Here is a 13,911-nt window from a genome sequence, read left to right as displayed (position 1 = left end):
TAAATCAGGTCCTGGAGAGGGAAGTTACGTCCCCTATCGAATTGGATAGAGTGCACAGAGTTGGGGGTGGGGGGGGAGACGGCAGGGATCGCCCTTGGGATGTCCTTTGCCGGGTACACTACTACACTCTGAAGGAGGAGATATTACGCAGGGCCTTGCGCCTGGGCCCACTGGACTTTCATGGATCCTCCATACACCTGTACCCAGATCTTTCCCGCAACACGCTGTACATGCGGCGGTGGTCCGCCCACTGCTGGAATTGATTCGTCAAGTAGGTGCAACGTACACGTGGGGCCACCCCTTCAGCATCAAAGTGACCCGGGAGGATAACCACAAATTTGTTCTATCAGACCCAGACCAGCTTCCTGCCTTCTTTCTCTTCCTGGACCGAGACCCTATCACCATCCCAAATTGGCTGGATCCTCCAGATGACCGTCAGCGACTACCGGGTCCTCCTCTGCAACGCCGGAGACACTCACGACCTAGATTTGTTCCCCCTGGTCCCAGAATACGGAGAGCCACATCACCAGAAGACTAATCTGAACTCTCTCTCTCCACTAGGTGGTTACGGGTCTTATCCTTGATACAGGCCGGGTTTGCCTTAACAACGTTCCCTACACCCCCCCCCCTCCTTCTCCCTTTTTTTTTTTCTCCTCCCCTTTGTACGTTTGTTCCCCTGCCATTGACTCCTGCTAACTGTGTACTTTGAATGCTATGGGAGGTTTAGCTGTCTGGCGAGGCTCGTGGGTTCTTCCATTGCCCTCCGCTGGTGCAGTTGTACTGCTGGGGCTATAGAAGGGTGGACATTGCCACTGTTGTTGCTTATTGAGTTGCAGTGGACACACTCATTATGTCTCCTTGCAACGTTGGGCCTACGGATTGACTTGACATGCCTTGATTATGGTCCCCTGGTTTGTCCTGGGGATCCCAAGTCTCTCTTCAGAACCAACCCTAAATGTATCTGTGGCACGAGCCCAGTAGCCTTTGTCAGGGGCAACTGATGTACGTTTGCACCATTATCTGAGCTAGACAAAGACGACGATTTTGGATAAAGCTGTTATGACTGTGGTAATTGGTGTGTTCAACCTCCTCGAGACCACATGGGAATACATGGGAATACCTGAGCCTTTATGTTGTCCCCAGCCAGTTCCTACCTTGTTGTTTTTCACTGCTGTTTTTTTTTTTTTGGTTTATACTCCTATAATGTTTCTGTAGCCTGGGGGTACCATGGTATTAGCTATACATTCAATTTTTTTTTTTTTTTTTTTTTTTGAGCATTAGAAGCCATGGTCCTTGGGTATGTTACACTTATGTTATATATGCCTGCTAAGTTGTCGGGATCACAACTCAGCTATTCTAACCTCGTTCTATCCCCCTAAATAGGATTGGCACAATTCGTGCCTGCTATGTGATATTTCACAAAAGTGTTACGTTTTTACGGACACTCTAGGATTCCTCTGGAGCCGCCTTACCCCAGGGGCTCTCTCTGACCTGCCTCTTCTCCATCTCTCCCCCCTCCTTTCTCCCTCCCCATCTGTCTTTGTACATCTCTCCCTGTGCTCTGCTACCTTTCCTGTTGTCTTACTTGTTTTCATTTCTATTTTTTTTTTTTCTGTCGCTCTATCATGGCCCACACGGCGACGTCTCAACCCAGGATACAATTTTGTTCATACAATGCGAATGGCCTCAATACTGCCGCTAAACGAGGGCAAATCCTTTACCAGATGCACAAACGCCTAGTTAATGTGCTTCTGCTCCAGGAGACACATTTTCTGCCTCCACTCCTTCCTGTTCCAGCAAATACTTCAACAGATGGTTCCATAGTACTAACCCGACCCAGAAAACCAAGGGAGTGTCTAATGCCTTTCATAAGACGCTCCCTATAGAAGTGCTTGACCACCTGTCTGACCCTCAGGGAAGGTATGTTTTTGTGAAATTCATGTTATGGGGCACCAAATTTACGGTAGCTAATATTTACCTCCCAAATGTCAATCCGGTTGCATCTGCATTGCAGTACCTGAAGATTCTGTCAGGATTCCTGGAGGGTAAGCTTGTTTTGGGAGGGGATTTCAACACACCTCTAGATCCTCTCTTGGATTCCTCCACCTCGCGATCATGTCTCTCATTCCCCAAACTGAGGGCACTGAAACGTGCGTTCTACGATCTGCGTCTTGTTGACGTTTGGAGGGTGCTACACCCCACATCCCGTAACTATACCCACTTCTCTCACGTACACCACACTTATAGTCGCATAGACTACTTAATGTGTGACCACAGCTGCCTAGATTGGTCCCCTGACTGCACCATAGACCCTATGGTTTGGTCTGACCACTCTCCCATTCACATGACATTCTCAATCCCCTCCACTCCGATCAGGGAGTGGACATGGCAATTGAACGATTCGTTGCTTACAAACTCGGAGTGTGTGGCGAGGGTTACAAATACCATTTCTAACTTTTTTGCTGACCACGCCTCTGATACGACGTCGCTGCCCTTTCAATGGGAGGCATTAAAAGCAGTCCTACGTGGAACCTTCATCCAACTGGGTACGCGCTTAAAGAGGGAACGTTCGGCTGCTATCACGGCTGCACTCCAAACTCTTAGGAACCTAGAAACTGACCATAAACGATCCCCGACAGTGACCATGCTGACGGACGTTTCTAGGGCACGATCTCAACTCAGAGAACTATATGAGACCTCCGCACGTACATATTCGGATAAGCTTGCTTTCCACCAGTACAAGTTTCAGGATAAATGTGGTAGGTCATTGGCTCAATCCCTGCATCCCAAAACTTCTTCCGCTTTTGTACCCCATATTCGGGGGGCGCAGGGGGACTTGATCTCCTCACCCTCTAAGATGGCTGAGGAATTCAGGGACTTCTATCAATCTCTGTACAATATCCCTCTGTCTCGACAAGTAGGATCCCCTTCTATCGAGTTGGCAGACAAACTATCCTATATCTCGGAAACCGCTCTCCCTACATTAGATGGTGACACCATTGCAGACCTGGAAACCCCTATCACTGAGGACGAAGTTGCCAAAGCCATAGCGGGAACGCCAAGTGGAAAGAGCCCAGGCCCCGACGGCTTCACTCCTAAGTTTTACAAACTTTTCGCCACCCTCCTCACACCCTTTCTAACCCGGATGTTCAACTCCTTGACAGAGGGATCTAAGTTCCCTCCACAAACGCTTGAGGCCCACATCTGCCTCATCCCAAAACCAGACAAAGACGCCACTCTATGTGCAAACTATCGGCCAATATCCTTGATTGGTGTCGATTTGAAAGTCTTTGCCAAAATCCTTGCCAATAGATTGCAACCGTTGCTGCCCAAAATAATACACTTAGACCAGGTTGGCTTTGTGAGCGGCCGGGAGGCTAGGGACAATACCCTAAAGACCCTCCTTCTGACTAATTATGCCCGGTCCCATAATATTCCACTATGCCTCTTAACAGTTGATGCGGAGAAGGCATTTGACCGGGTAGACTGGCAGTTCCTCCGATTATCCCTGCAGCAAATAGGGTTGGGATCTAATATGGTAGCGAGAGTGATGTCCCTATACTCCTCTCCGTATGCTAGGGTTAGACTGAATGGTTCATTATCTCCAGCCTTTTCTATCTCCAACGGGACACGGCAGGGGTGCCCATTGTCCCCCCTCCTCTATGTCCTAACTATGGAACATTTGGCTATTGCTCTACGCAACAATCCTTCTATCCAAGGCATAACAGTCGGGCCCACTCATAATAAACTCGCCCTATTCGCAGATGACCTGCTCCTGTACGTGACTCACCCACACACATCCTTACCCTCAGTGCTGCAGGAATTCCAAAAATTCGGAGCGGTTAGCAACTTCAAAGTTAATTATAGTAAATCAGAAATCCTTAACATATCCATGCCTCAGTCGGCCATATGAAGACTCTCGACTACTTTCTCTTTTAAAACGAATTCTTCTTCCATTAGGTATCTCGGAATTCAAATACCGGCGGACACGTCCCAGCTCTTTGCTCAGAATTTTGCCCCCCTACTCCTTAGGGCCCAGGCAGATCTAGCTACATATACGTCCAAACGGCTCTCATGGCTAGGTAGAGTGCATGCTTTGAAAATGGACGTTCTTCCTCGTTTCCTATATTTGTTTCAAACCGTTCCCATCCACATACCTAATTCGTACTTTAGGAAATTACGCCAACTGTTCTCCAAATTTATTTGGAATGCTGCTCGCCCCAGAATACGGTATGAAACATTATCTCGTCCGAGGGTTTGGGGGGGGGGCCGGAGCGCCGGATGCCTCCCTGTACCATAAAGCAGCAGTGCTCACGCGCATACTAGATTGGTTCCACCACTCTTCCACCAAGCTTTGGGTTCAGTTGGAATGTCATATGAACCCAATTGATCTCTCCGCCCTCCCATGGACCTTGCCCACGGTCCGGGGGGGTCGGGTCCCCTCAACGACCTTACTCGTCACACAATCCAGATTTGGGACCGTATGATGACCAAAAGGGGCCTATCAAAATACATGGGGCCTATGACTCCCTTCTTTGGGACCCCGGCCTTTCCTCCGGCTATGAGGGTATCAAAATTCGGACCATGGCAAAGAGAAGACCATAGGAGGCTTGCCCAAGTCCTTCGGGCGGATCCCACTTTAAGGACAGATACCCCTACCAGTCTAACCTCCCGGCATCCCATGCAGTGGATGCAGAGACAACAGACTATCTCCTACATACGGACTTTCTCATCCATTCCAGATGTCCTTGCTGAACCGACGGGGTTTGAGAAACTGATCTTGCAGGCAGAACCTCCAACACATGTAGTATCTCAACTTTACTCCCTCTTGCTTAATATCTCTTTCCCTGACCTCCCTCCATTTACGGTGGCCTGGGAGACAGAACTACAACACCCTATCTCTCCTATTGACTGGCAAAAAAGCTTTCTTTTGACGCACAAAATATCTTTTGCCACTAAGACCCAGGAAAAGGGTTTTAAACTGGTAACGAGATGGTACAGATGCCCATCAACTGTACACCATTTCAACCCGGAAGTACCGGATACCTGCTGGCGGTGTCTTAGCTCCCGGGGAACCATGCTCCATATATGGTGGGAATGCCCTCCGGTCCAAAGGTATTGGCAACAGATATTCAAACTTTACTGCAAGCTGATGGCGACCTCTCTACACCCCTCACCTGAGGTGGCTCTCTTGTCTATACTCCCTGGTACGTTCAAATCCATCAAAAGAGATATTCTACGTCACTTCCTGGCGGCGGCCAGGGTAGTGATTCCCCGTCATTGGAGATCAACGGTCATGCCTTCCCTGGGGGAATGGGCGACGGAGGTGGACCGCATAAGGGACCTGGAACGTCTGTTGGCAGAGGAATGTGGTAAAAATGAACAGTTTACTCTCACCTGGACATCATGGTCCATGTTCCGGTACTCCTCTGAGTTCATCTCCTGGGCTGAACATGGCCTGGATGGCGTCGCCCTGGGACCATGATGGAGTGATCCTTGTCCCCTATCTCTATGCCCTCTCTTTTATACCCTTGATCCTTTTTCCTTTCTGTATATTTCCATACATCCCCAGAAATCCATGTAGCTAGTGAACCATGGCTTCGGCTTATCTGTTGCTCCTGAATCGATGTAAGAACCCCAAGTAATATTTCTCTATATAATTTCGTCTGTTGCTCTGTACGGGGGAGTTCTTTAGCATATATGTTTTATCTATTTCAGTCTATATGGATGTATGTGGGTGTGTATGTATGTATGTTTGTATGTATGTATGTATGTATATATATATATATATATATATATATATATATATATGTGTATGTGTGTGTGTGTGTATATGTATATATATGTATGTATATGTATATATATATATATATATATATATATATATATATATATATGTATGTGTGTGTGTATGTATATATGCATGCATGTTTTTTCCCTCTCTCGGCCCCCTTTTCCCCCGCACAAGGATTGTTATCATTAAAGGTTTCTTGATAGGATTTCTATGCATGCTCTCAATCCGTTTATTTGTACCATGGACATGTTTTTGTTAAGACACATACGATGCATATTGTTGGTATATCTTGTTATCGTTTGTAATGTTTAACCTCTCTTTCTCAACCTTTCTCCTGAATAAAATTAAGATTGAAGTAAAAAATGACAGGCAGAGGAAGAGGCAGGCCCTTCCGCAGGGGTGGTAGGGGTAGGGCAGGAGCAACAGGCTTGAGCCAAAGTGGGAAGTTGCAGAAGGTGCGTTCAATTACTTTAAAGGACGCACCAGACTTGGTTGAATGGCTCGCTCAGCCTTACTCTTCTGCACCCTCCTCATCCTCTCGATCTGCACCCTCTTCTTCACTCTCTGCTATGTGCACCCCCAAAGACACTACCACCAACAACACCACCACCACATACCTTCCGCTTGAGTCACAGGAATTATTTTCCGATCCATATCAAGAGGACATTTCTGATGCGCAGCCACTGTTGGTATTGGATCAGGAAGAGGAGGTAGCAACAACCGCTACTCAGCAGTCTGACGACAGTACCCAGATCAGCCCAAGGAGGAGGTTGGTCCCCGGTGTTGCTGCCTACTCCGAGATCTCTACTTATAGCGGTGGGGAAGGTGACGTTGATGATGACGTGTCTAGTGATGTCACGTGGGTGCCCACAAGAGAGGAAGAGGAGGGGAGTTCAGAGGGAGATATGGACCAGCAGATAGGGAGGAGAAGCAGGAATAACTTACATTGCACAGGAGGGACAAAGCAGACTGCAAATGTATCAGGAGCGAGTCATCGACCATGTACGGTCACATCTCGCGCTCCCAGGACACCGCCACATGGCTCCGCAGTGTGGGCTTTTTTTAACGTGTCCGCTGCTGACAATAGCGTTGCTATCTGCAATCTTTGCAGTCAACGCATTCGTCGCGGTAAGCCCAACACTTACCTAGGGACGACCGCCTTAAGAAGGCACATGGGCAGCCATCACCGAGCCGAGTGGGAGCAACGGAACACACAAAGCCACACTGCAGGCTCTCACCGTCCAGCCTCGTCTTCTACTTCTCCTTCTCCTCTCTCCTCACAATTGTCCTCCACTCCACCTTCCATCACGCCAAGCTCACGTTTTTCTGCAAAAAGGCAGGCTTCCGTGGGCCTAATGTTAGAGCGTAAAAAAATGATGACGCCGGATAACCCTCTTGCCCAACGGTTGATGGCTGGCTTGTCAGAACTCATAGCCCGCCAACTACTGCCATATAAACTGGTGGACTCGGAGGCCTTTCGCAAATTTGTGGCCATTGGAACACCACAATGGAAGGTCCCAGGAAGGAAGTATTTCTCAGAGAAGGGCATCCCAGAGCTATACGGCCATGTTCAGCAGCAAGTGAACGTATCTCTGGCACACAGTGTCGGTGCCAAGATACATCTGACCACAGACACGTGGTCTAGCAAACACGGGCAGGGAAGGTATATCACTTTTACTGCCCACTGGGTGAACCTTCTGACGGCCGTCAAGCATGTAAACCGTGGCACCCTTGTAGATTTGGTTTTACCACCACAGATTGCATGCAGGCCTGACTCTTCTTCTCTTCCTCCTCCTACTCCATCCTCCTCCCTCTCCTCCTCAGCTGACTCCTCCTTTTCCGCTGCTAGCGTCTCTTCCGCTGCGCCGCCCATGCTCCCCAGAACCTATTCGACATGCCAGGTGAGACGTTGCCATGCCGTGCTGCGTCTGTTGTGCCTGGAAGCCAAGAGCCACACTGGCCCGGCACTCCTTTCAGCTTTGCGTTCACAGGCAGATCAGTGGCTAACACCGCTCAATTTGACAGTTGGTAAAGTGGTGTGTGACAGCGGTGCCAATCTGCTTAGCGCATTGAAACAGGGCAAAATCACGCACGTGCCATGCATGGCACACGTCTTAAACTTGGTCGTGCAGCGATTCGTTGTCAAATACCCTGGGGTCCAGGACATCTTGCGGCAGGCAAGGAAAATCTCGGCCCATTTCAGAAGATCTTACACGGCCATGGCTCGCCTTGCTGACATTCAGCGGCGACACAATCTGCCGGTCAGACGTCTTATTTGCGATTGCCCGACGCGATGGAACTCAACCTTCTATATGCTTGATAGGCTGCTCCAGCAGAAACGTGCAGTTAACGTCTACCTGTATGAACTCTGCGGCAGAACCGGTTCTGGGGAGCTGGGTTTTTTTTCACCGCGCCAGTGGCTGCTCATGCGCGACGCATGCAGACTTCTGCGCCCATTTGAGGAGATCACCAAACTGGTCAGTCGCAGCCGGATATGAGGTCATTCTTTCAGCCGACCCATCGACAGGTGTCATCCGGATCCAGCATCAGGGAACGCCTACACCGTCAGGTGTCCGACTACATCGGGTTAACGGCCGATGTGGACGCTCTGAGGAGTGATGAACCCCTGGACTACTGGGTGGGCAGGCTTGACCTCTGGCCAGAGCTTGCCCAATTTGCAATGGAACTGTTGGCTTGCCCCTCATCCAGTGTCCTGTCCGAAAGGACGTTCAGCACAACAGGGGGGATCGTGACCGATAAGCGGACTCGCCTAGCTCACGACAGTGTTAACTACCTCACATTTCTAAAAATGAATAAGGCATGGATCTCGGAGGAATTCAACACATGTGACCAGTAGACCATGTATATGTCTATAAAAAATTTTTTTAATCGAGCACAGAGACCTTCTTTCTTCATTTGGCTCACTTCCTTGTCCAAAAAAAGCACACCGTACTATATGCCCATACCCTCCTCTTTGAAGAGGTTGAGCGGTGTCATATTTCTACTGGGGCTGCTTATTATGATGTGCTCCCACCATCCCTGTGCTGTGCTGACATCCTCCTGGGGCTGTACCTCTGCTGTGTATATTATGAGGGGATACCACCATCCCTGTGCTGTGCTGACTTCCTCCTGCGGCTGTACCTCTGCTGTGCATATTTTGAGGTGCTCCCACCATCCCTGTGCTATGCTCATTATGAGGGGCTCCCACCATCCCTGTGCTGTGCTGACTTCCTCCTGGGGCTGTACCTATGCTGTGCATATCTTGAGGTGCTCCCACCATCCCTGTGCTATGCTAATTATGAGGGGCTCCCACCATCCCTGTGCTGTGCTGACTTCCTCCTGGGGCTGCTTATTATGAAGGGCTCCCACCATCCCTGTGCTATGCTGACATCCTCCTGGGGCTGCTTATTATGAGGGGCTCCCACCATCCCTGTGCTATGCTCATTATGAGGGGCTCCCACCATCCCTGTGCTATGCTCATTATGAGGGGCTCCCACCATCCCTGTGCTATGCTCATTATGAGGGGCTCCCACCATCCCTGTGCTATGCTGACTTCCTCCTGGGGCTGCTTACGGTGCAGGTGTCAGTGCTGTATATCACGGTGCTGATGTCAGTGCTCTCTGTCATGGTGCTGCTGTCAGTGCTGTATATCACGGTGCTGGTGGGAGTGCTTTATGTCACGCTGCTGATGTCAGTGCTCTCTGTCACGGTGCTGCTGTCAGTGCTGTATATCACGGTGCTGGTGTGAGTGCTTTATGTCACGCTGCTGATGTCAGTGCTTTCTATCATGGTGCTGCTGTCAGTGCTGTATATCACAGTGCTGGTGTGAGTGCTTTATGTCATGGTGCTGATGTCAGTGCTCTCTATCACGGTGCTGCTGACAGTGCTGTATATCACGCTGCTGATGTCAGTGCTCTCTATCACGGTGCTGTTGTCAGATGACTCTATCCCGGTGCATGTGTCATTGCTGTATGTCACGCTGCTGATGTCAGTGCTCTCTATCACGGTGCTGTTGTCAGATGACTCTATCACGGTGCAGGTGTCATTGCTGTATGTCACGCTGCTGGTGATCATCTCCTGCACAGTCTTCTTTGCCTACCCTGGTCCCTGACCTTCCCTCTCCTCCATTGCCTTCATGCACTCCACAGTCCTGAATTGTCACAACAATTTCCCATATAAAAAAAGAATGCTTGTAGTTGTCGATCCCAGATGCACCTCATACATGTGTTATATCATTGGCCATGTAGTGGGACTATGTTTGCACAGCTATTAATTATTTTGTGGCTGCAAATTTGACCTGTAGGTTTGCGAAGTTCGCCTCCCATTGAAGTCAATGGGGCCCGCCGCGAACGTTCCGATTCGCAAACTATCGGCCGCGTTCGCGGTCCGCGTTCGCAAAACGTCCCATCGGAAGTTCGTCCATCACTATTAATGACCACCACTGCCTTCTTCTACCTTACAGCAAAAAATGGTAATGGAATATGGATAACAAAGTTTGCACTCAGTGTACCATGTCTCTTGGTTTATGTGTTCTATATTCCCTATAGTTAGGGAAAACCTGTACTTTTTTATTATGTTTTGCTTTACGGATTCAGTTTATGACTGTAATAGACTGTAATAGACCTTTAACCCTGTTAAAGCGGATCTTTTCTGGTCCTAGAGTACAAACCTGTAACCATTCTTAAATAAAGAATTTAAAAAAACAGAGCGTTTAGAGAGATATAGGGGGTTTGCGTGCAGGTTATGTGACAGTCCCTGAGATGTTTCTTCTGCCAGCTATACTGTACATCGGGACCCCTTAAGAAGTGTTGGTGCACTTAATGAGAGTTCTGGTGAACCTGCATGCAATTAAGAATTTCTATTGGGGCGGTAAAGTCTTTGCACGGATGCAATTGTCACGTACCTGGTCACTCTGAAGTGACGAGGTCAGCCTCTCTTGTATCTCCAGCCCGGGTCCCACTGAGAGTGGAAACAGAAGGAAACAAGGGACAGGAGGAACACAAGTGCCTACAGATGTAGCCCTGGAAGCTTGAAGCAGAAGATGCGACTGTTGGTAGGCAGAAAGTCGCAGCAGGTCGCAGGAACATAGTTGCAGATACCCGGAAGGCAGGGTAGAGCCGAACAGGAGACAGGAGCGTAGTCACAAGGATAGCTGGGTTTGGTAGCAGGCGAACAGCAAGGTACCAAGACATCAGGCAGGAGCAGGGTCAAATAGGAAGCAGGGATCAGGAACCAGTAATCAAAAGTGTAGGAGAGTCCAGCAGCAAAGTCAGGGAAAGCCAAGGTTCAGCAATAGATAACAGGGTGGTAACAACAGGATACAGGCACAGGAACAGCTGAAGATCATTCAGCATCTATCTGAAGTCAGTGCGCCCCTTAAATAGGCCATCTGGATTCATTCCCACGAACCCGCACACTTCTTCGCGCACACGCATTTGCGATTTGCCGAGTTCTTTGTGCATGCATAAAGCGCAAGGATAGTTCTCTTACAGCAATGCAGGTGTGGGACAAAAACCATGTAAAGGTGCGTTAGATGTAGTTCCCGTTCAGTATAGCAGTGATATAGAGTTGGTATGAGTGTAGTACAGGTTTGGGATAAATGCAGTATGAGCTGGGTGTACTTGGCGCCCTGCTCTCAGCAACTCACTTTCTGCTAGCAGTGTAATGTATGGGGAAATACCCTCTCACCAGTCCCCAGGATACAGCTGCAGCATGCAGCTCTCCGTCCCTCCTCAAAGCCTCCGGCAAATAGCAGTGTACGCGGATGGTGGATGGATACTCCAGCCTCCCTGGGTTTGGATCACAGGTGCCACCGGTGCAGCCAACATTGCACAACAACCAGTGTCTTACACATAGGGTAGCAGAATCAGATCCCCTTTCCAGCCCGGCCTTATGGCAGAAGGGAGCAAACGGACCAAGGTCTTTACTCCTTTGTATCCTGAGCACAAAAGCCCAAAACTTCCCCAGGCAGTACAGTAAAGCCCCGTACACACTATCAGATTGTCTGCTGAGTTTTTCCTTCAGATTTACCAAAACCATGTAGTAGAAGGGCCTGTCTGATTGCATACACATTGAAACTTCTAAGGTTTGACCTCATATTATATGGTTTTGGTAAATCTGAAGGAAAAGCTCAGCAGACAATCTGATAGTGTGTACGGGGCTAATCCTACTTTACTCTTGGTGTCCCAAAGTCCCCTGGGATTTTCAGTTCTTTTCAGCCATCCATACAGTCTGACAGTACATGTCCTAGTGTGCCATTTGGCGGCTGTGTCCTCCTCCTGACGCCTATTGGCTCAAGTGGTGGCTTTCCCACACATGCAGTCCGCTGCTCTCAGCACTGAACCAAACCGAACTGTGTGTGTGTGTGTGTGGGGGGGGGGGGGGTTGGCAGCATTGGGGGGATTCCGACACTTGGCTACAGATATTGATAGACAGGATTTTGTTTGCTTCACAACAGTTTTTCTTCCTATAGAAGTCATGGGGAATGCAAAAGCAGCTTGAGCAGGTTGATGCAGCTTAGGACAACTGCAGGTCAAATCCATCAGTCAGTAAACTATAAATATACTTGCCTCAAACTGTCAAATCTCAACTGAAACATTTGCCCATCAACACAAGCCCAAAGCCCATCAACACAGGCACTAGAGGTGGTATAGGGTCTTAACGGTCGGAATTTGGTGTGACCGTGTATATGCAAGACAGCTTGAGCGAAATCCCGTCGGAATTCCGTCAGCAAAACCATCAGAGCTTTTTCCAACGAGAATTCCGATCGTGTGTACGTGGCATAAGAGTGGGACATTATTGTCCTTTTAATATCTAAAGTTCTGGCTCTTGAAAAATACAGCATTAAACCTTCAGTTTATTACCTACAGTACCTCTGCTCCCCTCGTCCTCATCAGTTTACCCTGTCAAAAGACGTGGTAACCCCACTGGCATTTTAACTGGCTCGGCCCTTCTTTAATTCTGGCACAGAAGCTTTGCTCTTATAAAGCATTTTATAAAACTGACGCACCAATTTCTTGTTCCAAAGATGACCAATGTCATGACCATGATGATCAAAGCTGTGCAAGTAATGATGTATCGATGTAGTGCTGTTACAAACAGAAAACATATTGTTAGCTACATGGAATGAAGGTAGATACATAAAAGATAAATATTAGAATATTTTTTTAATAGCACAAGCTTTACATACATTTGGTGCTAGTTTCAGTCTTCTCTTCCACTTTTACTGTGAGACAAAAAAAAAACTTTTGTGAATCATGATAAAAAACCAAAGTCCGGGTCATTATTGTGCTTTACTCCATTTTTTTATGCAATGCTTCAATTTGTAGCTTTTGGAAAAAAAAAAAAAAAAGTTTACCCATGAAGTCAGGCTGTGCCTGCACTGCATGGGCTAACTGCTCGTTTTCTCTAGGGGTGAACACAGCGCCTATACTCACCCGATTCTTTAATCCTCTGGAAAATGCTGCTCCCACACATCCAGCAGTGGATTGTTCCTCTGCACAAGACCTCTGGACCACGGGGGGGGGGGGGGGGGAGCCAAAAGGGCCGGTCTTGCACTGGGTGGGATTGGAGGATTAGGTGAGTATATCTTGACTCTCTGAACCCCTAGACTAAAACGAGCAGTTAACCCATGCAGTGTGGGCGCAAGCCTACGGCATGGTAGGAAAAAAAGCAGGATTCTAGCAATATGAAAACATCTTTTAATTCACTTACTCATTTTTTTTACTAAATATCAGTATAGGACTACCCCCGCAGAGGCTGCTGGCGACTGGCTCCCCTAGTAGTGCACAGCCAGGCAACACGCATTCTCCACTTGCATTGAAACACAAGAAGTTAGTTCCTTGGCTTTGTTTTGATGTTTTATTAGGGGTAACAACATGGATGGGATGAAGAGATTCATGAGATGCCCAACTTGAAGTAAAGAACAGCAAAAGGGGAAATTTTTTTCTGTACAAAAAGATCCTGAAATACTTCTTTCCTTTACTCACACAGTCCTTAGTAGATTAGTAGTAAAAGTCCATTACAGACTAGGAGCTCTTAGCCTCTCTTGGAAATAGCACAAGAAGATGAGGCAAAATGCACGCAGGAGTGTATCCTCTCCTTGTGTAGAACTGCTC

General features: G+C 48.3%; 1 protein-coding gene across 1 annotated transcript in view; it reads right to left on the bottom strand.

Annotated features, from left to right (window-relative positions):
* The window catches only part of LOC143960160 (uncharacterized), a 139,250-nt gene that overhangs the window by 33,171 nt on the left and 92,168 nt on the right, over positions 1–13,911 (bottom strand). Inside the window, exons 6-7 of the mRNA XM_077468473.1 lie at positions 12,984–13,019; positions 12,804–12,882 (exon numbers count right to left, since the gene is read on the bottom strand). Of these exons, the coding sequence (XP_077324599.1) occupies positions 12,804–12,882; positions 12,984–13,019 (115 nt within the window). The remainder of the gene's footprint in view (positions 1–12,803; positions 12,883–12,983; positions 13,020–13,911) is intronic.

This window comes from Lithobates pipiens, unplaced genomic scaffold (assembly GCF_037356315.1).
Source record: "Lithobates pipiens isolate NorthernLeopardFrog02 unplaced genomic scaffold, aLitPip1_a1.2 Scaffold_8, whole genome shotgun sequence".
Classification (NCBI taxonomy): Eukaryota; Metazoa; Chordata; class Amphibia; order Anura; family Ranidae; genus Lithobates; species Lithobates pipiens.
The sequence above is the reverse complement of the archived record's forward strand: the minus strand, read 5'-3'. Positions and strand labels throughout refer to the sequence as shown.